The 26,940-nt window shown below is 39.0% G+C and overlaps 4 protein-coding genes and 2 long non-coding RNA genes across 6 annotated transcripts in view; 1 reads left to right on the top strand and 5 right to left on the bottom strand.

Annotated features, from left to right (window-relative positions):
* LOC141774452 (uncharacterized) overlaps positions 1 to 26,940 on the top strand; it is a 393,135-nt gene that overhangs the window by 297,165 nt on the left and 69,030 nt on the right. The window lies entirely within an intron of this gene.
* Positions 481 to 16,774, bottom strand: LOC141774437 (uncharacterized). The gene is made up of 3 exons (XR_012595345.1): positions 16,443 to 16,774; positions 5,997 to 6,254; positions 481 to 705 (listed from the first exon to the last, which is right to left on the bottom strand). It is a non-coding gene; the product is annotated as an uncharacterized LOC141774437 (long non-coding RNA).
* Positions 726 to 1,908, bottom strand: LOC141774434 (SLAM family member 9-like). The gene has a single exon (XM_074647101.1). The coding sequence runs from the start codon at positions 1,767 to 1,769 to the stop codon at positions 1,119 to 1,121; it is 651 nt and encodes a 216-aa protein (XP_074503202.1). The 5' UTR covers positions 1,770 to 1,908; the 3' UTR covers positions 726 to 1,118.
* LOC141774431 (CD48 antigen-like) lies at positions 6,261 to 7,768 on the bottom strand. Its single transcript, XM_074647098.1, has one exon. It carries the CDS (start codon positions 7,285 to 7,287, stop codon positions 6,466 to 6,468), a length of 822 nt encoding a protein of 273 aa, XP_074503199.1. The 5' UTR covers positions 7,288 to 7,768; the 3' UTR covers positions 6,261 to 6,465.
* Positions 16,904 to 17,856, bottom strand: LOC141773558 (CD48 antigen-like). Its single transcript, XM_074645402.1, has one exon. It carries the CDS (start codon positions 17,744 to 17,746, stop codon positions 16,904 to 16,906), a length of 843 nt encoding a protein of 280 aa, XP_074501503.1. The 5' UTR covers positions 17,747 to 17,856.
* LOC141773557 (CD48 antigen-like) lies at positions 21,857 to 22,994 on the bottom strand. Its single transcript, XM_074645401.1, has one exon. It carries the CDS (start codon positions 22,619 to 22,621, stop codon positions 21,857 to 21,859), a length of 765 nt encoding a protein of 254 aa, XP_074501502.1. The 5' UTR covers positions 22,622 to 22,994.

Raw genomic sequence — 26,940 nt, 5'->3', positions numbered from 1 at the left:
TTTATAGAAATTAACAACCAACTACCTGACAGTGTTTATCATAAGAATAAAAAGCTAAATATAAAAACAGATCCAATATGATATCCTGATGTCTTCTCTACAAAAGAACTTTAAGAGCTTTTTTTTGGACTGCATTATCATTTATGGAGAGTTTAATAACCCTTTTAATAACAACGTCAATTTTGATAATTGATTGATTGTCAGAAGTAATTTATCAAGCAAAAATTACAAAATGATCTGGCTGCCACTTCACAAATGTGGAGATTTAACTACTTTTCTATCACTGTAAATTGAATATGTTTTAGTTTTTGACTGCTGGTTGTATAAAACAAGAGACAGTTGAAGGCGTCACTTTCGACTTTGACTCTTGGAAGTATGAAGATTGACGTCTATGGTTACTGTCTAAATGTTCAGGTTGTTATTTTTAGAAAATATCTTTATATCAATATTTACAATAATGCACAAAGCTTGATGAAAATGAATTTAAAAATATTTATTTATTTATATATACGAATGTTATTGAAATGTTGCAGTAAGGACATTTAGTATAAGAACAAAGTGATACAAAACATAAAAAATAAACATGTTACAGATTAAAATCTTAACGACTAAATGCAATTGTGTGTACGTCTTTACATGTAGACTTTTTGGAAACTGGTCAGAAAATGCTGAAATGTTGGAGAATCATATTGACTTATTTACATCCTCAGGCACACTGCATGCTGTTCTAAAAAACAACTTTGTTGTTATGAAAATCCCTCTGCTGCAAGTAACAGTCGATGATGCACACAGCTGACTGCTAAAAAATACACAAAAAATGAACATGTTTGTACATGTCATGTATGCAGAAATAGAAGTCTGAGGACTATTTGAGCTACTCAACTTCATGCAGTTTCTTTGGCGTCTGACTTTGTGTCTTAGGGGTTATTCTGAAGTGGTACGTTCTCATATATTGCACTGTCACTACGATGAGCAGTAGGCTGTACATCTCCATTTCCATGTGCAGAATCAGTGATGTTGATGCCTCAGTTCTTGAAGGGGCCTTTCTTCATTATCCATGCCAAACCAACCCCAGCCACAGCTAAGACGAGCAAAACACCACAATTCCCTCAATTGCATCAGTTGTCTGGCTCAGTAGGCTCCTTGTAGAGCGGGTTGGGTTCTGGGTCACTTTCTTCCTGGCTGACTGGGTTCTTCATCCTACAGGTGAAGGTTTTCACACCTGAGTCCTTGGTGCTGGTGATGTTGATGTCCTTCCCCAACACCTTCCACTCTCCACCTCCCATCTTCCAGCTGTAGGTGATGGGTTCAGCCTCGGTGGTGTCTGAGTCACAGGAGAACTTACAACTCTCAAAATCAGCTCCACAAATCAATGGTCTCACCACTACTTTGGGCTTCTGGACCTTCTTGATAAATTTAGCGTGATAGCTCTCACTCTGGACTCTGTCGTTGATCCCCACTGAATACACACCCTCGTCGTTTTTGCTCATGTTGTTGATGATCAGCTGTCCAGTCTCTATGGTGAGGTTTGCTCGTCCTTCAATTCTGGGGTAATAACCCAGAGGAACCAGATCTTTTACCCACTCAGCCAGCAGATTACCGTTGAACTTCCACAAGATGTTAATGATGGGAGTCGTATAAGCAGGCCTCACTTCTAACGTTAGACTGTCGCCATCCTCGAAGTACATCTTAGTTACGGTATCCTCGGTTACAGCGACGTTCAGCACCGCCATCAACAACACACACAACCCGGTCAGTTTACCCATCATGTCCACGGATCAATTCACGACGGGGAGAATATCAATCTTAATAGTCAGTAAGAAACGACGGTTCTTGTTTAGCTCGCCGCCCTTCAGCAGTGCGTTCACGTCCTTCCTTCTGCCTTCTGCTGGCTTTTGAGGAAACGAAAACAGAAGTCACCATGAAGTTCTGTTAAAATGAGGCTGGGTCACGCATCAACGCGTCATATCTCCGGGTGTATAGTGTGACAGCCTCACTACTGAGATGCCAGTGTGGATTTGCCATTTATTCCTTCCCTGTGTCCTTGAAGGTATCAAGGGAGAAGATGCGTGATGCAGAGCACCTGATGCTGGTGCGCCCTGAGCATAAAAGCCCCAATCAAGCGTTGCTCTGGTCTCTCTCTCTCCTTCACCTGGACTCATCCCTGCCAGAACCTGCCGGGCTGACTTTGTTTGGCTTTTCTTTAGTTTTCACTCAAAACACATCACATTCAGATACCTGCACAAAAGAGCAGCATTATTCAGTGGTTGTTGGAGGAGACAAGCGCAATAAAGAAAATATTAAAAGAGTCTATAAAATCTAAATTAATCGAAATGCCGGGAGATGAAGAGAAGTCTCCTCCAAGTCCTACTGCTGTGTCCTTTCAGACTCAGGGACTAACTTTTGAGCAACAGAAGATTCTGATGTTGCAGCTTGATCATGACAAAATGAAACATGAATTGGAAGTTAAAAAGCAAATTGAAGTAGAGCGAATCCGTCAGCACGGAGACCCCCTAGACCCCCTAGACCCCTAGACTCCCTAGACCCCTAGACCCCTAGACCCTTAGAACCCCTAGACCCGTAGACCCCTAGACCCCCTAGACCCCTAGATCCCCTAGACCACTAGACCCCTAGACTGGCTAGACCGCCTAGACCGCCTAGACCGCCTAGACCCCTAGACCTCCTAGTCCCCTAGACCCCTAGACTGGCTAGACCGCCTAGACCGCCTAGACCGCCTAGACCCCTAGACCCCCTAGTCCCCTAGACCCCTAGACCCCCTAGACCGCCTAGACCCCTAGACCCCCTAGACCCCTAGACCCCCTAGTCCCCTAGACCCCTAGACCCCCTAGACCCCTAGACCCCCTAGACCCCTAGACCCCCTAGTCCCCTAGACCCCTAGACCCTAGACCCCCTAGACAAGGAAATGGGACCGGAGTCACACATCAGTGGTGTGCTCAATAAAGGATGGTAGTTTTCTTACCAAAGGTTTAAAAAAGGAATCAATATATTTAGAAGTGGGTTCTGTGAGAGTACCATTACCTGATATAATAGAACGGCCAGGAGGGTTATCTTTAGGCCCCTTGTGCACTTTGGGGAGTAGGTAAAAAGCAGCAATAACAGGGTGTTCAACTGTTAGAAAACCAAATTCATTATCATTGATACAACCCTCATCAAGCGCCTCTTCCAATAGAACATCAAACTTTGGCTCAAATCTCAAATGAGAATCTTTTTTTTTCAAAACAATGAGCTCAAATCTCTAAACAATTAGTTTGTCGTTCACAACAGATTAAAATTTTGTATTCATTCAAGCACGTGTTTTGGCACATGTGTACAAAAGAGTCAGTACAATAACCACTTGCACATGGATCAAAACTGATGAGTTGTTTCTCAGTGAAATTGTCGTCTTCTTCACAACTTCTAAACAATCTTTCATCGTTTGAGCCGTCACATGCAAAATGATCCATTCAATTATCAAAATCTGTCAGACATGCATGTATATTCCATAAATATCTATGACGAGGAGGTACAGTTTGTTGTTTTTGAACTGAACTACTGCAGGTTTTTTTCATTGTTGCAGGGTTGTTGTTGTTGTTGTTGTTGTTGTTGTTGTTGTTGTTGTTTTTGTTTTTTGGGATGGATGTGAATTTGTGGCAAAATTTCTGTTCAACACATTGCTACATGAATAAATTAACTGTATACATACAAATGTGCATATCCTTTTTCTGAGTAACTCTTACATTTATATACATTTATATTATTTGTATGTGACCTACTGACTACACATTCAGCTAGACAAAACTGACTTTCTTGTATCGTACAGTATAAGCAGTCAGTGTCAATAAAAAGTAGAACAAAACAGAGATTTGTATATAAAGAAACATTTCCAGGGTTGACTGTCATGGGGAAAAATCATCTACACATTTTGACCAGGACGGCTCACACGATGACAAAATTACTTTTCATTTTGGTGGCCAATTTACTGAAACAATAACAAGGTTTAGGAGCATGAATGAAGTGTTTTGGGTGAGTTACTACCTTTTGCAAACATGCAATAGAGTTGTAATGTCCCATGAAGCAGCTGTGAAGGCTGCACTTTCAGTTTAGAGAAAGTTAAGACTGTTTTGAGAAATGAGCCAAAGCTGAGCAGCTTACTGTAAGTCCAACACAGGTTTTGCTGTTCAGTGTATTTTTCTTTGGATAATACAACTACAGCGCCACCCTTATCCACTGGACGAATACTGATGTCTTTATTATTAGAAAGTTCATTCAAGGCTAAGTGCTCTTTGTTAGATAAATACTGTAGGATTTGGAAGTGAAAGGGTTAGCAAGGGCCTATTTTTATTATTTTTAGTTAGCCTGTAACACGGTCACACATCAGAACATTTACCAGTATGGCATATTATTATTCACCATAAATGCTTTGAATGAGTGAACGGTTATATGGATGCCGTTCTACCGGGGGGTATTTTATCACTATGATCTATCTTCAGATACAGAGAAATGACGACCGGTGGTAGAAAATACACTTACTCTAGTGTACTTAAGTAAAGTTTTAACGTACTTGTAGTATTTCCATTCTACTTCTATCCCACTTGTTACATCTTAGAGGGAAATTACTGCACTATATTTGATACTTTTGGTAATTTTGCAGATTAATAATACAAAATATAAACCAAACTAATAAAGATCTGAGTGCCTGTTGATTACACCACCTGATACAGGCTACTTCTGCTGTAAAGTTTGGCTCAGACTGCAGTGGCAGGTTCCTATAAGTGCCAGTAGGGGGCACTATAAGACTATTGGTAACTTGTAAACAGACATTCAAGTATGATATAAAATACAGGTGGGACACAGGGAGATGTATACAGTATAATGTAACGCTGTAGATTTCTCCTAAATTCCCCAAAAGTCAGCATTATATAATGCCTCATTTGCATATTTAAAGATAACATTTCAGAAAACTTACAATACAAAGACAATCTCTTAATGTAAGTAATCAACTGGGGAAGTTTCATGGTGATATGTGATGTGGTGATTTGTGATTACTTAATGTAATTCCATGTGCAAGTTGCCAAATCGTCCATGTGTACCACATTATCCAAAGGTCTAGGACAGGGGTCAACATCCTTTACTATCAAAAGAGCCATTTTAGGCAAAAAAAACAACAAAATCTGTCTGGAGCCGCAAAACATTTGATCATTGTGATGAAGGTAACACAGTTAATACTCTAAGTATATAGTATATAAGTCTAATGCAGTGAGGGCCAAAGAGACAATGTACGACGGAGTATTAGGGACTTTTTTTTGGACTGCATTTTCATTTATGGAGAGTTTAATAACCCTTTTAATAATAACGTCAATTTTGATAATTGATTGATTGATTGTCAGAAGTAATTTATCAAGCAAAATTACAAAATGATCTGGCTGCCACTTCACAAATGTGGAGATTGTACTACTTTTCTATCACTGAAAATTGAATATGTTTTAGTTTTTGACAGCTTGTTGTATAAAACAAGAGACAGTTGAAGGCGTCACCTTCGACTTTGACTCTTGGAAGTATGAAGATTGACATCTATGGTTACCGTCTAAATTGTTCAGGTTGTTATTTTTAGACAATATTTTTATATCAATATTTACAATGATGCACAAAGCTTGATGAAAATGAATTTAAAAATATTTATTTATTTATATATATGAATGTTATTGAAATGTTGCGGTAAGGACATTTAGTATAAGAACAAAGTAATGAAAACTATAAGAAATAAACATGTTACAGATAAAAATTTTAACGACTAAATGCAATTGTCTGTACGTCTTTATATGTAGACCTTTTGGAAACTGGTCAGAAGATGCTGAAATGTTGGTAATTTGATTACATTCACTTCTGGTGATTAAATCAGCATTTTCTTTGGTATGGTTTCTTATCAGATATATTCAAAGCTGCTTCACTCACATTACCAATATGTCTGATTGACTTATTTACATCCTCAGGCACACTGCAAAGACTCACTGAGAATATCATATATCTGTTAATATAAGTTTAGTTTTCTCTGATGGTTAAAATTCATAGAGATTGTTTTTTTTTTAATTTAGGAGAGTCAAAAGTGATTTTAGTTGCAGAAACACCCACATACATACACATACACACATACATACATACATACTTATACACACAGGTGGCTGTTTAAAAAAAATAAAAAAATAAAAAATACAATTAATTTGTTCTAAAAAACAACTTTGTTGTTATGAAAATCCCTCTGCTGCAAGTAACAGTCGATGATGCACACAGCTGACTGCTAAAAAATACACAGAAAATTAACATGTTTGTACATGTCATGTATGCAGAAATAGAAGTCTGAGGACTATTTGAGCTCCTCAACTTCATGCAGTTTCTTTGGCGTCTGACTTTGTATCTTGTGGGTTAGCCTGAAGTGGTACGGTCTCAGCTGTCTTAGGTGAACTGTCACTAGGAGAGAGAAGTTGGCTGTCCATTTCCATGTGCTTCTGGGAGGGGCCTATCTTCTTTAGTACAAAAAACCACACAAAAAAAACGCACAAAAAAACGCACAAAAAACCACACAAAAAAACACACAAAAAAAACACCTACCACAGCTAAGACGAGCAAACCAAAAAAAACACCCATCACAATTAAACCCCTGTTGTCTGGCTTAGGCTTCTTGTAGAGCAGGATGGGTTCGGGGTCACTTTCTTCCCGGCTGACTGGGTTCTCCATCCTGCAGGTGAAGGTCTTCACACCTGAGTCATCCTTGTTGGTGATGGTGATGTCCTTCCCAGACACCTCCCACTCTCCATCTCCCTTCTTCCAGCTGTAGGTGATGGGTTCAGCCTCGGTGGTGTCTGAGTCACAGAAGAACCTACAACTATCAGAATAAGGTTCACAAGTCAATGTCCCTAGAGCTACTTTGGGCTTCTGGACCTTCTTGATCAATTTAGCTTGATAGCTCTCACTCTGGACTCTGTCGTTGATCTCCACTGAATACACACCCTCGTCCTCTTTGCTCATCTTGTTGATGATCAGCTGTCCAGTCTCTGTGGTGAGGTTTGCTCGTCCTTTAATTCTGAGGTAATAACCCTCATCTTCCACCCACTCAGCCAGCAGATTATCGTTGAATAACCACACGATGATGTTGATGTGACCCGGAAAAGTAGGCCTCACTTTTAACGTTAGATCTCCGCCATCCGTGAAATACACCATAGTTACGGTATCCTCGGTTACAGCGACGTTCAGCACCAACAACACACACAACCCGGTCAGTTTACCCATCATGTCCACGGATCAATACACCACTGGAAAGATATCGAGCTTCATAGTTAGTAAGAAACGGACGGTTCTTTTTTAGCTCGCCGCCCTTCAACAGTGCGTTCACGTCCTTCCTTCTGCCTTCTGCTGGCTGTTGAGAAAACGAAAGCAGAAGTCACCATGAAGTTCTGTTAAAATGAGGCTGGGTCACGCACCATCAACGCGTCATATCTCCGGGTGTATAGTGTGACAGCCTCACTACTGAGATGCCAGTGTGGATTTGCCATTTATTCCTTCCCTGTGTCCTTGAAGGTATCAAGGGAGAAGATGCGTGATGCAGAGCACCTGATGCTGGTGCGCCCTGAGCATAAAAGCCCCAATCAAGCGTTGCTCTGGTCTCTCTCTCCTTCACCTGGACTCATCCCTGCCAGAACCTGCCGGGCTGACTTTGTTTGGCTGTTCTTTAGTTTTCACTCAAAACACATCACATTCAGATACCTGCACAAAAGAGCAGCATTATTCAGTGGTTGTTGGAGGAGACAAGCGCATTAAAGAAAATATTAAAAGAGTCTATAAAATCTAAATTAATCGAAATAGGAATTATGCCCAGAGATGAAGAGAAGTCTCCTCCAAGTCCTACTGCTGTGTCCTTTCAGACTCAGGGACTAACTTTTGAGCAACAGAAGGAGATTCTGATGTTGCAGCTTGAACATGACAAAATGAAACATGAATTGGAAGTTAAAAAGCAAATTGAAGTAGAGCGAATCCGTCAGTACGGAGACCCCCTAGACCATAGACCTCCCTAGACCCCTAGACCCCCTAGACCCTTAGACCCCCTAGACCCCTAGCACCCTTAGACCCCTAGACCCCTAAGACCTCCTAGACCCCTAAGACCCCTAAGACCCCCTAGACCCCCTATATCCCCTATACCCCTAGATCCCCAATACCCCTAGACCCCCTACCACCTAGACCCCTAGATCCCCTAGACCCCCTAGACCCCTAGACCCTAGACCTCCCTAGACCCCCTAGACTCCTAGACCCCTAGACCCCCTAGATCCCCTAGACCCCCTAGACCCCTAGCACCCTTAGACCCCCTACACCCCTAGCACCCTTAGAACCCTAAGACCCCCTAGACCCCCTATACCTCTAGACCCCCTACCCCCTAGACCCCCTAGATCCCCTAGACCCCTAGATCCCCAATACCCCTAGACCCCCTACTCCCTAGACCCCTATATCCCCTAGACCCCCTAGACCAGGGGTTCTCAACCTTTTGCAACTGAAGGCCCACTTGTGATTGTCAAAACATTTCCGAGGACCACCTTCCCAAATAAATGAGTAAAAAACCTAACATGTTTATACAACAGATAATAAACTGGGCTGTAGAGATGAGTTATGTAGAGATGAGTTATGTAGAGATGTGTTATGTAGAGATGTGTTATGTAGAGATGTGTTATGTAGAGATGTGTTATGTAGAGATGAGTTATGTAGAGATGTGTTATGTAGAGATGAGTTATGTAGAGATGTGTTATGTAGAGATGTGTTATGTAGAGATGTGTTATGTAGAGATGTGTTATGTAGAGATGTGTTATGTAGAGATGAGTTATGTAGAGATGAGTTATGTAGAGATGAGTTATGTAGAGATGTGTTATGTAGAGATGTGTTATGTAGAGATGTGTTATGTAGAGATGAGTTATGTAGAGATGTGTTATGTAGAGATGAGTTATGTAGAGATGAGTTATGTAGATATGAGTTATGTAGAGATGTGTTATGTAGAGATGTGTTATGTAGAGATGTGTTATGTAGAGATGAGTTATGTAGAGATGTGTTATGTAGAGATGTGTTATGTAGAGATGTGTTATGTAGAGATGAGTTATGTAGAGATGTGTTATGTAGAGATGAGTTATGTAGAGATGAGTTATGTAGATATGAGTTATGTAGAGATGTGTTATGTAGAGATGTGTTATGTAGAGATGTGTTATGTAGAGATGTGTTATGTAGAGATGAGTTATGTAGAGATGAGTTATGTAGATATGAGTTATGTAGAGATGTGTTATGTAGATATGTGTTATGTAGAGATGAGTTATGTAGAGATGTGTTATGTAGAGATGAGTTATGTAGAGATGAGTTATGTAGATATGAGTTATGTAGAGATGTGTTATGTAGAGATGAGTTATGTAGAGATGAGTTATGTAGATATGAGTTATGTAGAGATGTGTTATGTAGAGATGAGTTATGTAGAGATGTGTTATGTAGATATGTGTTATGCCACTGTCAGCTGTAATGACCAAAATACATATTCTGCTTCCCCTCAGTGAGACACTTGGGCTTGCCTTTATTCCTTCCAGAAGTTGGCATTCGATGTCATCACTCATGTCAGTAGTTCTTCTGCTCACGGTGTCACTGGAGAGGGGTATTGACTGAGTTTTGGTTGTGTAACAGATAGAAGAAGTGACAGTAAATAATATTTGTAATTTTTATTTCTTATGTTATGTGTTTTATTGCAATATGTATTAATTTCACCAAAATCCCTCACTTGTTGTGTTGTTCCTAAGTTTATCCTTGGTATTGGGAGTACTGTTTTAGTTTGTGCTACAGCGCCCTCTGGTGGTTGTTAGCAGACGTACTGCGTCTCCTCCGCTCTCTCGCCAGTCTGCACTGAACCTGACTGCGAGAGGTATGTATCTAAAGTGGCGCGATGTAAAGTGTGAATTCTAATGTTTTAATGTTGATTTAATTACACAGAGCAGTTTACTCTTGCATAGTATCATTAGGACAGACGAACTGGGTCATTTTCTGTCGTGCTTTTTACTTGTAAAGTGAGTTTTGAGAGGCTAAGCTAACTAGCTAAACATGTGTGTGTGCTGGTGTCGCCGTTTTATCTTCCCGTGGGATCCACATGTAAGCTTGTCCTTTTCTCATGTTAGGTGTTTTTCTATGAGGATAAAACCCATATGACAGCATTTTGCTCTCTCTGGGCTCAAAACAGGTATGTGTATATGTGTTGTACTCTCATTACCGTGTTCAGTAATTATAGTATTCATTTTAAGTATATTGTGTGAGGTGATTGTGGTACAGTGTAATTTTCATGACAGCCATAGGGGTCTGTAAAATATTTTTTTTATTGTGTCTTATTTGATTTACATGTTTTGAGTTATTTTCATGTTTATAATGAGTCTGCACTGAACCTGACTGCGAGAGGTGTTTTTCTATGAGGATAAAACCCATATGACAGCATTTTGCTCTCTCTGGGCTCAAAACAGGAATAAACCTGAGTTCAACAAGACATGCCAGTGTCCAGCGTCTGATTGTGCACCAGAACACAACGCAGTGTGGTCGGGACCTGCAGACCGTTCCGGCTACAGTTGCAGCGGCTTCCCCCAGTAACTCTCGGCACATATCCACAGCGCTTGGCAAAATAAGCTCCTCTGCAATCGTAAAGGGTTTCTTGCTACGAGCTACACGAGCAGCAACCATATAGATCGCTTTCAAAGTGGCTTTTGACTGAGTTGTTAATGTTGTGATGACTTTCTGTTGTGCCTGAAGCCCGTCCCTTTTCCTTAGGAAATATTCTTTTGGCTTCTCGACGCATCCTGGGTGCTTTGTGTTGAAGTGTCTCTGGAGCTTCGATGGTTTTAGCGCCTCATTTCACAACATTTCTCCACATTCACCACATGGTGCCTTGGGCTCAGCATCACTGCCTGCCATTACGAATCCAAATGTAATGTATTCAGGGTCATATTTATTCACCACACGCTTTGGAGCTTTTACTGGCGCAGGGTTGTCTCCCACATCACTTTTTCGCTTTAAAAACCGATCCATTTTGTGTCACTGCATCCGAGAAACGTTAGCTAACTAACAGTGGCAAACACGTTTGTCTCTACCTGATGATGTTTGGTGTTTTTACACAAGGTCTATTGAAGGAGGTTGGGTCACACTTAATCAACGCGTCTTCGGGGTAGCGCACATGCGCAGTAATATCTGCTCTGCACTCGCCGAAATTGAGCCGATCGCAACGCACGACCGCAGCTCCAGTTACACTGCGCATGTGTTATACCCAATACAAGACCCTTGTCCACCCTTGTCCGCCCGTGTCTCAGCCTCCTTCAATAGGCTTTGGTTTTACGGCAGCTGGCATCTTACCTCCTTTAGGTTTTACCTGTTCACTTTGCTAAATAATAATAAAAAAATAATCTAGTACCACTGCCTCCGCGGCCCACTAGATGGCGCTCTGAGGCCCACCGGTGGGAATGGCTGTCCTAGACCCCTACACCTCTAGACCAATAGACCCCCTAGACCGCCTAGACCCCTAGACCTCTCTAGACCAATAGACCCCCTAGATCCCTAGACCCCTAGACTCCCTAGACAAGGAAATGGGACCGTAGTCACACATCAGTGGTGTCCTCAATAAAGGATGGTAGTTTTCTTACCAAAGGTTTAATAAAGGAATCAATATATTTAGAAGTGGGTTCTGTGAGAGTACCATTACCTGATATAATAGAACGGCCAGGAGGGTTATCTTTAGGCCCCTTGTGCACTTTGGGGAGTAGGTAAAAAGCAGCAATAACAGGGTGTTCAACCGTCAGAAAACCAAATCCATCATCATTTCAATAGAACATCATGTGTTCTTTTACAGTTTTTCTCATTCGCTTTGGCTCAATTCTCAAATGAGAATTATTTTTTTCAAAACAATCAGCTCAAATCTCTAAACAATTAGTTTGTCGTTGACAACAGATTCAAATTTTTCATTCATTCAATCAAAAAGTACGTAAAGTACAAAAGAGTCAGTACAATAACCACTTGCACATGGATCAAAACTGATGAGTTGTTTCTCAGTGAAATTGTCGTCTTCTTCACAACTTCTAAACAATCTTTCATCGTTTGAGCCGTCACATGCAAAATGATCCATTCAATTATCAAAATCTGTCAGACATGCATGTATATTCCATAAATATCTATGACGAGGAGGTACAGTTTGTTGTTTTTGAACTGAACTACTGCAGTTTTTGTTCATTGTTGCAGGGTTGTTGTTGTTGTTGTTGTTGTTTTTTGGCATGGATGTCAATTTGTGGCAAAATTTCTGTTCAACACATTGCTACACAAATAAATTAACTGTATACATACAAATGTGCATATCCTTTTTCTGAGTAACTCTTACATTTATATACATTTATATTATTTGTATTTGACCTACTGTTGAAATGGGAATCTGAAAAGCTCAGCGCGATACACATTCATAAAATGCACATCGAGGATCGAGGAGCGAGGAGTGAGGAGCGAGGAGGCTTGCTGGAGGAGCTATAAGCGAGGATACACCAGTGTATCCTCCAGTGTTGCGATACACATTCAGCTAGACCAAAAACGAACTTTCTTGTATCGTACAGTATAAGCAGTCAGTGTAAAAAAAAAGTGGAACAAAACAGAGATTTGTATATAAAGAAACTTTTCCAGGGTTGACTGTCATGGGGAAAAATCATCTCCACATTTTGACCAGGACGGCTCACACGATGACAAAATTACTTTTCATTTTGGTGGCCAATTTACTGAAACAATAACAAGGTTTAGGAGCATGAATGAAGTGTTTTGGGTGAGTTACTACCTTTTGCAAACATGCAATAGAGTTGTAATGTCCCATGAAGCAGTTGTGAAGGCTGCACTTTCAGTTTAGAGAAAGTTAAGACTGTTTTGAGAAATGAGCCAAAGCTGAGCAGCTTACTGTAAGTCCAACACAGGTTTTGCTGTTCAATGTATTTTTCTTTGGATAATACAACTACAGCGCCACCCTTATCCGCTGGACGAATACTGATGTCTTTATTATTAGAAAGTTCATTCAAGGCTGTAGGATTTGGAAGTGAAAGGGTTAGCAAGGGCCTATTTTTATTATTTTTAGTTAGCCTATAACACGGTCACACATCAGAACATTTACCAGTATGGCATATTATTATTCACCATAAATGCTTTGAATGAGTGAACGGTTATATGGATGCCGTTCTACCGGGGGGTATTTTATCACTATGTTCTATCTTCAGATACAGAGAAATGACAACTGGTGGTAGAAAATACACTTACTCTAATGTACTTAAGGAACATTTTAACGTTCTTGTACTTAGTACTTCTATTCCACTTGTTACATCTTAGAGGGAATTTTTTATTGCACTACATTTTGATATCTTTGGCTACTTTGCAGATTAATAATACAAAATATAAACCAAACTAATAAAGATCTGAGTGCCTGTTGATTACACCACCTGATACAGGCTACTTCTACTGTAAAGTTGGGCTCAGTCTGCAGTGGCCGGTTCCTATAAGTGCCAGTAGGGGGCACTATAAGACTATTGGTAACTTGTAAACAGACATTCAAGTATGATATAAAATACAGGTGGGACACAGTGAGATGTTTACAGTATAATGTAACGCTGTAGATTTCTCCTAAATTAACCAAAAGTCATCATTATATAATGCCTCATTTTTATATTTAATAGATAACATTTCAGAAAACTTGCAATACAAAAAAAATCTCTTAATGTAAGTAATCAACTGGGGAAGTTTCATGGTGATATCTGTTAGTTAAAAAAAAACGTGTAGTGTATTGCAAAATGTATGGACTTTTACAATACATATCTTTGAAGGCCAAAATGAGCAACAACCCTTTACGTTTTTATTTATTTATTTTATTTTTGCATGTTTCGGTGTATGTATTATGGTTTTATTATTATTTTAAATGTATGTGTATGCATGTATGTACATATATATATATATATATGTATATATATATATGTACATACATATATATGCATATGCATATATATATATATATATATATGTACATATATATATGTATATATATATGTACATATATATACAGTATATGCATCTGCATATGTGGGTGTATGTATGTATGTATATATACATATATATATATATATATATATTTTTACGATTTATTTATTATTACTATTATTATTGTTATTTCTTTTATGTATTTATTTATGTATTTTTCCTTCTTTGTGATTACTTAATGTAATTCCATGTGCAATTTGCCAAATCTTCCATGTGTACCACATTATCCAAAGGTCTAGGACAGGGGTCAGCATCCTTTACTATCAAAAGAGACATTTTAGGCAAAAAAAAAACAACAACAAAAAATCTGTCTGGAGCCGCAAAACATTTGATCATTGTGATGAAGGTAACACAGTTAATAGTCTAAGTTTATAGTATATAAGTCTAATGCAGTGAGGGCCAAAGAGACAATGTACTACGGAGTATTAGGGCCACATTGAGGGAAAAACATCTGAGATGTCCCAAATAAAGTCATAATATTACGAGAATAAAGTCATAACTTTACGAGAAAAAAATTAAATAACACATAAAATTACTACTTTATAATATTATGACTTTATTCTTGAAATCTCAGATTTTTGTTTTTCCTCAATGTGGCCCTAATACTCCGTCGTACCATAAACCTTCAACAATGATAAATAAAAATTAAAATGTAAACAAAACAGTTATTCATTTCCATGTTTATAAATCCACAGGGAGCCACTGGAGAGGAGCTGAAGAGCCTCATGTGGCTCCAGAGCTGCAGGTTGCTGACCCCTGGTCTAGGATAATATAGTTCCAAATATGTAAATTAGTTCCTTTATAGTTTTGCCGTTGTGCTATACCTTTTGTAAATAATAAAACAACAAATAGAAATGTTTAACATAAAAACAGTTCCAGATCAAATGTACACTAAAGTGTGTCCACATACCTTTGGCTACATAGTGTAGTTTCTCCTTTTTTGGTTTAGTTCCTACGGAGCCCCCCTAGGCCCTAGAAGAAAGCTTTTATTATCTCGTTCCCTCGAGTTACTTCCTAGAGCACTTCTTCCAATCATTCCTGACCGTCCACACGTTGCTGATGTACAGAGACCCCTAGATGATGTACTTCGGTAAAGTTGGAAAGATATTGACAGATTCAAACTTCCTGGATCAATAACTCATAACCAAAACGTTGTTAAACACAAACAACGGCTCTTTCTAACCGTAGTGAGGTAGACAACGAGCTACAACCTCATTTTAATCAACACATAACACATAATATTGGTCTCAATGTGCAGCCGGCTGAGAGACGAGAGGTCAGGGACCGTCTACAAAGTGCAACGCCGAGAAGAGAAAAATATGCATTAACTTCAGTATTATACAGTGTAGTACCACCAACATCACTTCACACATCTTTTTTATGGACTGCATTTTAATTTCTGAAGAGTTTAATAATAATAATAATAATAATAATAACGTCAATTTTGATGATTGATTGTCAAAAGTAATTTATCAAGCAAAAAGTTAAAAATGATCTGGCTGCCACTTCACAAATGTGGAGATTTTACTACTTTTCTATCACTGAAAATTGAATATGTTTTAGTTTTTGACTGCTGGTTGTATAAAACAAGAGACAGTTGAAGGCGTCACCTTCGACTTTGACTCTTGGAAGTATGAAGATTGACATCTATTGTTACTGTCTAAATTGTTCAGGTGGTTATTTTTAGAAAATATTTTGATATCAATATTTACAATGATGCACAAAGCTTGATGAAAATGAATTCAAAAATATTTATTTATTTATATATACGAATGTTATTGAAATGTTGCGGCAAGGACATTTAGTATAAGAACAAAGTGATAAAAAACATAAAAAATAAACATTTTACAGATTAAAATCTTAACGACTAAATGCAATTGTGTTTACGTCTTTATATGTAGACCTTTTGGAAACTGGTCAGAAGATGCTGAAATGTTGGTAATTTAATTACATTCACTTCTGGTGATTAAATCAACCTTTTCTTTGGTATGGTTTCTTATCAGATATATTCAAAGCTGATTCACTCGCATTATCAATATGTCTGATTGACTTATTTACATCCTCAGGCACACTGCAAAGACTCACTGAGAATATCATATATCTGTTAAAATAAGTTTAGTTTTCTCTGATGGGTAAAATTCATAGAGATTGTTTTTTTTTTAATTTAGGAGAGTCAAAAGTGATTTTAGTTGCAGAAACACCCACATACATACATACATACATACATACATACATACATACATACATACATACATATATATACACACAGGTGGCTGTTTAAAAAAAAAGAAAAAAGAATACAATCATATTTTCATGCTGTTCTAAAAAAACAACTTTGGGAAAACAGTATGAAATACATTCTGCTGCAAGTAACAGACGGTGACGCACACAGCTGAATGCTAAAAAAAATACACCAAAAATGTACATGATTGCAGAAATAGTCGTCTGAGGACTATTTGAGCTCCTCAACTTCATGCTGACTTTGGGTCTTGTAGGTTAGCCTGAAGTGGTACGGTCTCAGATGGATTAATTGCACTGCCACTAAGAGGAGCATTTGTCACTCCATTTCCATTTCCATGTGCAGAATCAGTGACGTTGATGCTTCGATTCTTGAAGGTGCCTTTCTTCTTTTTCCATGCCACACCCACACACAGCCCCAGCCCCAGTCTGAGTCACTGATGCACACAGCTAAATGCTAAAAAAAAATACACAAAAAATGTGCTTGTCATGTATGCAGAGATAGAAGTCTGAGGCCTGTTTGAGCTCTTCAACTTCATGCAGTTTCTTTTTCGTCTGACTTTGGGTCTTAGGGGTTATCCTTAAGTGGTACGGTCTCAGATGGATTAGTTGCACTGCCCGTAGTAGGAGAAGTTTGCTGTCCATTTCCATGTGCAGGATCAGTGGTTCCTCGATTCTTGAAGGGGCCTTTCTTCTTTATCCATGCCACACAAGCACCCACAACCCCAGCTAAGAAGAGTAAACCAACAAAAACACCTCCCCCAATTGCACCACTGTTGTCTTTCTTAATAGGCTCCTTGTAGAGCGGGTTGGGTTCTGAGTCACTTTCTTCCTCGCTGACTGGGTTCTCCATCCTGCAGGTGAAGGTCTTCACACCTGAGTCATCCTTACTGGTGATGGTGATGTACCTTCCAGACACCTCCCACTCTCCATCTCCCTTCTTCCAGCTGTAGGTGATGGGTTCAGCCTCGGTGTTGACATAGTCACAGGAGAAATTACAAATCTTATACTCAGCTCCAAAAGTAAATGTTCTCACCACTACTTTGGGCTTCTGGACCTTCTTGATCAATTTAGCTCGATATCTCTCACTCTGGACTCTGTCGTTGATCTCCACTGAATACACACCCTCGTCCTCTTTGCTCATCTTGTTGATGATCAGCTGTCCAGTCTCTATGGTGAGGGTTGCTCGGGACTTAATTCTGATGTAATCACCCACATCTTCCTCCCACTCAGCCAGCAGATTACCGTTGAATAACCACACGATGATGTTGATGTGACCCGGAAAAGTAGGCCGCACTTTTAACGTTAGATCTCCACCATCCGTGAAGAACACAGGTGTTACAGTATTCTTGGTTAGAGCGACGTTCAGCACCAACAACAGCACACACAACCCGGTCAGTTTCCCCATCATGTCCACGGATCAATACACTACGGGGAGGATATCGATCTTCATAGTCAGCAAAAACGACTCGTTTTTAGCTCGCTGCCCTTCAGCAATGCGTTCACACCTTGCCTTCCTTCCTTCCTTACTTCTGCTCTGGCTGTTGAGGAAACGGTAACAAAGTCCAAGGTCCATAGAAAGAAGGCTGGGTCACGCGTCATCAACGTGTCATAAATCCGGGGGTATAGTGTGACGGCCTCACCTCACGACGACCTCATTTATTCCTTCCCTGTGTCCTTGAAGGTATCAAGGGAGAAGATGCGTGATGCAGAGCACCTGATGCTGGTGCGCCCTGAGCATAAAAGCCCCAATCAAGCGTTGCTCTGGTCTCTCTCTCTCCTTCACCTGGACTCATCCCTGCCAGAACCTGCCGGGCTGACTTTGTTTGGCTTTTCTTTAGTTTTCACTCACAACACATCACACTGAGATACCTGCACAAAAGAGCAGTTGCTCTTGATTGCTGAGCATTATTCAGTGGTTGTTGGAGGAGACAAGTGCAATAAAGAAAATATTAAAAGAGTCTATAAAATCTAAATTAATCGAAATAGGAATTATGAAGAGAAGTCTCCTCCAAGTCCTACTGCTGTGTCCTTTCAGACTCAGGGACTAACTTTTGAGCAACAGAAGGAGATTCTGATGTTGCAGCTTGAACATGACAAAATGAAACATGAATTGGAAGTTAAAAAGCAAATTGAAGTAGAGCGAATCCGTCAGTACGGAGACCCCCTAGACCCCTAGACCCTTAGACCCCCTAGACCACCTAGATCCCCTAGACCCCCTATACCCCTATACCCCTATACCCCTAGAGCCCCTAGACCCCCTAGACCCATAGACCCCCTAAACCCCTAGACCCCATAGACCCCTAGACCCCGTAGACCCCTAGACCCCCTAGACAAGGAAATGGGACCGGAGTCACACATCAGTGGTGTCCTCAATAAAGGATGGTAGTCTTCTTACCAAAGGTTTAATAAAGGAATCAATATATTTAGAAGTGGGTTCTGTGAGAGTACCATTACCTGATACTCAGTCTGTAGTGGCAGGTTCCTATAAGTGCCAGTAGGGGGCACTATAAGACTATTGGTAACTTGTAAACAGACATTCAAGTATGATATAAAATACAGGTGGGACACAGTGAGATGTATACAGTATAATGTAACGCTGTAGATTTCTCCTAAATTCACCAAAAGTCAGCATTATATAATGCCTCATTTGCATATTTAAAGATAACATTTCAGAAAACTTGCAATACAAAAAAAATCTCTTAATGTAAGTAATCAACTGGGGAAGTTTCATGGTGATATCTGTTAGTTAAAGAAAAAACTATTCACCTGTAGTGTATTGCAAAATGTATGGACTTTTACAATACATATCTTTGAAGGCCAAAATGAGCAACAAACCTTTATGTTTTTATTTATTTATTTTATTTTTGCATGTTTCGGTGTATGTATTATGGTTTTATTATTATTTTAAATGTATGTAACTGCATGTATGTACATATATATACATATATATATATATATATATATGTATATATATATGCATATGCATGTGTGGGTGTATGTATGTATATATATATACATATATATATTTATTTTTTACGATTTATTTATTATTACTATTATTATTATTTCTTTTATCTATTTATTTATTTATTTTTCCTTCTTTGTGATCACTTAATGTAATTCCTTGTGCAAGTTGCCAAATCTTCCATGTGTACTACATTATCCAAAGGTCAAGGGCAGGGGTCAACAACCTTTACTATCAAAAGAGACATTTTAGACAAAAAAAGAACAAAAAAAAATCTGTCTGGAGCCGCAAAACATTTGATCATTGTGATGAAGGTAACACAGTTAATAGTCTAAGTTTATAGTATATAAGTCTAGTGCAGTGAGGGTCAAAGAGACAATGTACTACGGAGTATTAGGGTCACATTGACGGAAAAAACATTTGAGATTTACAGAATAAAGTCAGAATATTACGAGAAAAAAATTAAATAACACGTAAAATTACTACTTTATAATATTATGACTTTATTCTTGAAATCTTAGATTTTTTTTTCCCTCAATGTGGCCCTAATACTCCGTCATACCATATACCTTCAACAATGATAAATAAAAATGAAAATATAAACAATAACAGTTATTCATTTCCATGTTTATAAATCCACAGGGAGCCACTGGAGAGGAGCTGAAGAGCCTCATGTGGCTCCAGAGCTGCAGGTTGCTGACCCCTGGTCTACGATAATATAGTTCCAAATATGTAAATTAGTTCCTTTATAGTTTTGCCGTTGTGCTACACCTTTTGTAAATAATAAAACAACAAATATAAATGTTTAACATAAAAACAGTCCCAGATCAAATGTACACTAAAGTGTGTCCACATACCTTTGGCTACATAGTGTAGTTTCTCCTTTTTTGGTTTAGTTCCTACGGAGCCCCCCTAGGCCCTAGAAGAAAGCTTTTATTATCTCGTTCCCTCGAGTTACTTCCTAGAGCACTTCTTCCAATCATTCCTGACTGTCCACACGTTGCTGATGTACAGAGACCCCTAGATGATGTACTTCGGTAAAGTTGGAAAGATATTGACAGATTCAAACTTCCTGGATCAATAACTCATAACCAAAATGTTGTTAAAACACAAACAACGGCTCTTTCTAACCGTAGTGAGGTAGACAACGAGCTACAACCTCATTCTAATCAACACATAACACATAATATTAGTCTCTATGTGCAGCCGGCTGAGAGACCAGAGGTCAGGGACCGTCTACAAAGTGCAATGCCGAGAAGAGAAAAATATTCATTAACTTCAGTATTATACAGTGTAGTACTACCAAAATCACTTCACACATCTTTTTTTTGGACTGCATTTTAATTTATGGAGAGTTTAATAACCCTTTTAATAATAACGTCAATTTTGATAATTGATTGATTGATTGTCAAAAGTAATTTATCAAGCAAAAAGTTAAAAATGATCTGGCTGCCACTTCACAAATGTGGAGATTTTACTACTTTTCTATCACTGAAAATTGAATATGTTTTAGTTTTTGACTGCTGGTTGTATAAAACAAGAGACAGTTGAAGGCGTCACCTTCGACTTTGACTCTTGGAAGTATGAAGATTGACATCTATGGTTACTGTCTAAATTGTTCAAGTTGTTATTTAAAAAAAAATATCTTTATATCAATATTTACAATAATGCACAAAGCTTGATGAAAATGAATTTAAAAATATGTATTTATTTATATATACAAATGTTATTGAAATGTTGCGGTAAGGACATTTAGTATAAGAACAAAGTGATACAAAACATAAAAAATAAACATTTTACAGATTAAAATCTTAACGACTAAATGCAATTGTCTGTACGTCTTTATATGTGTAGACCTTTTGGAAACTGGTCAGAAGATGCTGAAATGTTGGTAATTTGATTACATTCACTTCTGGTGATTAAATCAGCCTTTTCTTTGGTATGGTTTCTTATCAGATATATTCAAAGCTGATTCACTCGCATTATCAATATGTCTGATTGACTTATTTACATCCTCAGGCACACTGCAAAGACTCACTGAGAATATCATATATCTGTTAATATAACTTTAGTTTTCTCTGATGGTAAAAATTCATAGAGATTGTTTGTTTTTTTAATTTAGGAGAGTTAAAAGTGATTTTAGTTGCAGAAACACCCACATACATACACATACACACATACATACATACATACATACATACACACATACATACATACATACTTATACACACAGGTGGCTGTTTAAAAAAAATAAAAAATAAAAAATACAATCATGTTTTCATGCTGTTCTTAAAAAAACAACTTTGTTGTTATGAAAATCCCTCTGCTGCAGGTAACAGTCGATGATGCACACAGCTGACTGCTAAAAAATACACAAAAAAATGTACATGTTTGTAAATGTCATGTATGCAGAAATAGAAGTCTGAGGACTATTTGAGCTCCTCAACTTCATGCAGTTTCTTTGGCGTCTGACTTTGGGTCTTCTGGGTTAGCCTGAAGTGGTTCGTTCTCAGCTGTCTTAGGTGAACTGTCACTAGGATGAGAAGTTGGCTGTCAATTTCCATGTGCAGGATCAGTGATGTTGATGCATCCTTTATTGAAGGGAAATATCTTCCTTTTCCATGCCACAACCAAACCAACCACAGCCACAACCACAGCCGTAGCACTGAAGGGAACAACATACCCAATTACATCACCAGTGTAGTATGAAATAAACTTCTTGTAGAGCGGGTCACTTTCTTCCCGGCTGACTGGGTTCTCCATCCTGCAGGTGAAGGTCTTCCCACCTGAGTCATCCTTTCTGGTGATGTCGATGTCCTTCCCAGACACCTTCCACTCTCCATCTCCCTTCTTCCAGCTGTAGGTGATGGGTTCAGCCTCGGTGGTGTCTGAGTCACAGGACAACCTACATCTATGAGATATAGCTCCACAAATCGATGTCCTCAGCACTACTTTGGGCTTCTGGACCTTCTTGATCAATTTAGCTTTATAGCTCTCACTCTGGACTCTGTCGTTGATCTCCACTGAATACACACCCTCGTCCTCTTTGCTCATCTTGTTGATGATCAGCTGTCCAGTCTCTGTGGTGAGGTTTGCTCGTCCTTTAATTCTGAGGTAATAACTCTCATCTTCCACCCACTCAGCCAGCAGATTACCGTTGAATATCCACACGATGATGTTGATGTGACCCGGAAAAGCTGGCCGCACTTTTAACGTTAGATCTCCGCCATCCGTGAAGAACACAGGTGTTACAGTATCCTCGGTTACAGCGACGTTCAGCAGCAGCAGCACACACCACCCGGGCAGTTTCCCCATCATGTCCACGGATCAATACACCACTGGAAAGATATCGAGCTTCATAGTCAGTAAGAAACGGACGGTTCTTTTTTTATCTCGCCGCCCCACACACTTAAGCAATGAGTTCACTTCCTTCCTTCTGCTGGTTGTTGAGAAAACCAAAGCAGAAGTCACTTTGACAGACTGTATGACCAAAGCCCATGGGAATGAGGCTGGGTCACGCGCCATCAACGCGTCATATCTCCGGGGGTGGTATAGTGTGACAGCCTCACTACTGAGATGCCAGTGTGGATCTGCCATGTATTCCTTCCCTGTGTCCTTGAAGGTATCAAGGGAGAAGATGCGTGATGCAGAGCACCTGATGCTGGTGCGCCCTGAGCATAAAAGCCCCAATCAAGCGTTGCTCTGGTCTCTCTCTCCATCCCTGCAAGAACCTGCCTCACTCACAACACATCACACTCAGATACCTGCATAAAAGAGTTGCTCTTGATTGCTCAAAGGTGGCTGCTGAGCTGTAGTTGTGTCCAGATCTCCCCTTACTCCTTCCAATGCAATCGGAGTAATTGTTGGTGATTCTCAAAACCGGATCAGTGGTTTAAAGTTGCAACAGCTCTACAAAACTTTTCTGAAGTGAAACTTTGTTTGCTCATGCCGCGTGGAAGCAAAACAAACACACAGCAACCTGATAGAAGCTGCACTGGAGAAACCTTTTTCCAAGGCTGAGTTCATCTCCAAGGAGAGACTTACTTGCCTTGAGCAACGTGTTGATGCCCTACAGTCAGAAACCAGTGTACTACGGGCAGACCATGCAACCATGCACAGAAAAGGTACAGCGCACATCGAAATGACTGTCAAAATCACTAACGGCAGTAGAAGTAAAGTTAGCGGACCTTGAAGATCGCAGCAGGAGAAGTAACATCTGCGTTCATGAGCTTTCTGAGGGAAAGTCCAGGATAGTCCCGAGGGAATGAAACCTAATTGAACGAACGGAGGATACTGACTACTAAATAATAAAGACGATGGTTGCTGCCACTTGACATGACATACTAATTCCGGTAATTATCGCCCCCTATTCCTTTATTTCTTCTTTTGTTACTTTTTAATCCTTAAACTGTGAAGACAGCAGCCACCAGGATTATTGTTATGGTTTTCAGTTGCTGGTCAGGTGACCAAGACTATCGCTTGCTGATTGGATGATTGGATGACGTCACCACATGACGGTGGCCGCTAAGTGCCAGAAGAGATACACCAAGTTTTTGGCGTTTTGAATTACAAGGATATTTTTAGGTTGAAGGGGATTCTCAGTTTGCATGTTTTATTCTTCTATGTTCATATTGGGACTACGGGGAGGACGGGCCTCTGTGACTGTTCTTTCACAATAATCAGACAATTGGGATGCAATTTAATCACACATTTTTTTATCTGTTCAAAATGTACCTTAAAGGCAGATTTGTTAAGTATTTAACATCAACATGGGAGAGGGCATGCCAGTTTTTCCTCGCCAAAATTTAGTATGGAGCTTTATTTAGCGTCCTTCCTGACAAGCTAGTATGACATGGCATGTTTTCTCGTTTCATATGATGCCAGTATCTTAATAATAGTAAAAAGCCTTTATTGTAGTGGCTAATTTATTAAAAAAGCCAAAACCAATTTTCATTCACATATCTTGAGGTCAAAGGTCAAGGGACCCCTTTGAAAATGGCCATGCCATTTTTCCTCACCAAAATTCAGCGTAAGTTTGAAGCGTTATTTATCCTCCTTCGCAACATGTTATATGACATAGTTGGCACCAATAGATTGTAGGTTTTCTAGTTTCATCTGATACTAGTATCTTCACTCTAGCTTTAAAACTGAGCCTGCTACAACCTAAAAATCACAAGTTGCGTTAACATGAGGTTCAAGGTTCAATCTTGAAACTTGAAAACAACTGCCTGGAAAATAATCTGACCACAAGGTCCAAATTTCCATTGATTCAAAACATATTCCTTTTTCCCACAAACCCCCCAAAAAGACAAACATAATGTGGACAAAAACAGGAGCCCATAGTGTACCACCATCTTTTAAATATATATTTCATTCATGAACAAAAAAACATTATTGTGAATGACCCAGTCTGTCAATTTCAGTAGGAAATCAGAGGAGTGTGTGGAGTTCCCTCTGTCTGAAAGGTTAAGGCAAGTAGCCCCTCCTGGTGGTCAATATTTGTATATAAACATTCTAAATCCATGTTGACAAGGAAATGGGACCGGATATCAGTCAAAGTGGCAATCCTATTCAACACATCAGTGGTGTCCTCAATAAAGGATGGTAGTTTTCTCACCAAAGGTTTAATAAAGGAATCAATATGTTTAGAAGTGGGTTCTGTGAGAGTACCATTACCTGATATAATAGAACGGCCAGAAGGGTTATCTTTAGGCCCCTTGTGCACTTTGGGGAGTAGGTAAAAAGCGGGAATAACAGGGTGTTCAACTGTTAGAAAACCAAATTCATCATCATTTCAATAGAACATCATGTGTTCTTTTACAGTTTTTCTCATTCGCTTTGGCTCAATTCTCAAATGAGAATTATTTTTTTTTTCAAAACAATGAGCTCAAATCTCTAAACAATTAGTTTGTCGTTGACAACAGATTAAAATTTTTTATTCATTCAAGCAAATTGCACGTAAAGTACAAAAGAGTCAGTACAATAACCACTTGGACATGGATCAAAACTGATGAGTTGTTTCTCAGTGAAATTGTCGTCTTCTTCACAACTTCTAAACAATCTTTCATCGTTTGAGCCGTCACATGCAAAATGATCCATTCAATTATCAAAATCTGTCAGACATGCATGTATATTCCATAAATATCTATGACGAGGAGGTACAGTTTGTTGTTTTTGAACTGAACTACTGCAGTTTTTGTTCATTGTTGCAGGGTTGTTGTTGTTGTTGTTGTTGTTGTTGTTGTTGTTGTTGTTGTTTTTTGGCATGGATGTCAATTTGTGGCAATTTCTGTTCAACACATTGCTACACAAATAAATTAACTGTATACATACAAATGTGCATATCCTTTTTGTGTGTAACTCTTACATTTATATACATTTATATTATTTGTATGTGACTACACATTCAGCTAGACAAAACTGACTTTCTTGTATCGTACAGTATAAGCAGTCAGTGTCAATAAAAAGTAGAACAAAACAGAGATTTGTATTTAAAAAACATTTCCAGGGTTGACTGTCATGGGAAAAATCATCTCCACATTTTGACCAGGACGGCTCACACGATGACAAAATTACTTTTCATTTTGGTGGCCAATTTACTGAAACAATAACAAGGTTTAGGGGCATGAATGAAGTGTTTTGGGTGAGTTACTACCTTTTGCAAACATGCAATAGAGTTGTAATGTCCCATGAAGCAGTTGTGAAGGCTGCACTTTCAGTTTAGAGAAAGTTAAGACTGTTTCGAGAAATGAGCCAAAGCTGAGCAGCTTACTGTCAGTCCAACACAGGTTTTGCTGTTCAATGTATTTTTCTTTGGATAATACAACTACAGCGCCACCCTTATCCGCTGGACGAATACTGATGTCTTTATTATTAGAAAGTTCATTCAAGGCTAAGTGCTCTTTGTTTGATAAATACTGTAGGATTTGGAAGTGAAAGGGTTAGCAAGGGCCTATTTTTATTATGTTTAGTTAGCCTGTAACACGGTCACACATCAGAACATTTACCAGTATGGCATATTATTATTCACCATAAATGCTTTGAATGAGTGAACGGTTATATGGATGCCGTTCTACCGGGGGTATTTTATCACTATGATCCATCTTCAGATACAGAGAAATGACGACCGGTGGTAGAAAATACACTTACTCTAGTGTACTTAAGGACAATTTTAACGTTCTTGTACTTAGTACTTTGTACTTCTATTCCACTTGTTACATCTTAGAGGGAAATTTTTTACTGCACTACATTTTGATACCTTTGGTTACTTTGCAGATTAATAATACAAAATATAAACCAAACTAATAAAGATCTGAGTGCCTGTTGATTACACCACCTGATACAGGCTACTTCTACTGTAAAGTTGGGCTCAGTCTGCAGTGGCAGGTTCCTATAAGTGCCAGTAGGGGGCACTATAAGACTATTGGTAACTTGTAAACAGACATTCAAGTATGATATAAAATACAGGTGGGACACAGGGAGATGTTTACAGTATAATGTAACGCTGTAGATTTCTCCTAAATTTACCAAAAGTCAGCATTATATAATGCCTCATTTGCATATTTAAAGATAACATTTCAGAAAACTTGCAATACAAAAAAAATCTCTTAATGTAAGTAATCAACTGGGGAAGTTTC

This window comes from Sebastes fasciatus, chromosome 9, assembly GCF_043250625.1.
Source record: "Sebastes fasciatus isolate fSebFas1 chromosome 9, fSebFas1.pri, whole genome shotgun sequence".
In the NCBI taxonomy this organism is placed as follows: Eukaryota; Metazoa; Chordata; class Actinopteri; order Perciformes; family Sebastidae; genus Sebastes; species Sebastes fasciatus.
The sequence above is the reverse complement of the archived record's forward strand: the minus strand, read 5'-3'. Positions and strand labels throughout refer to the sequence as shown.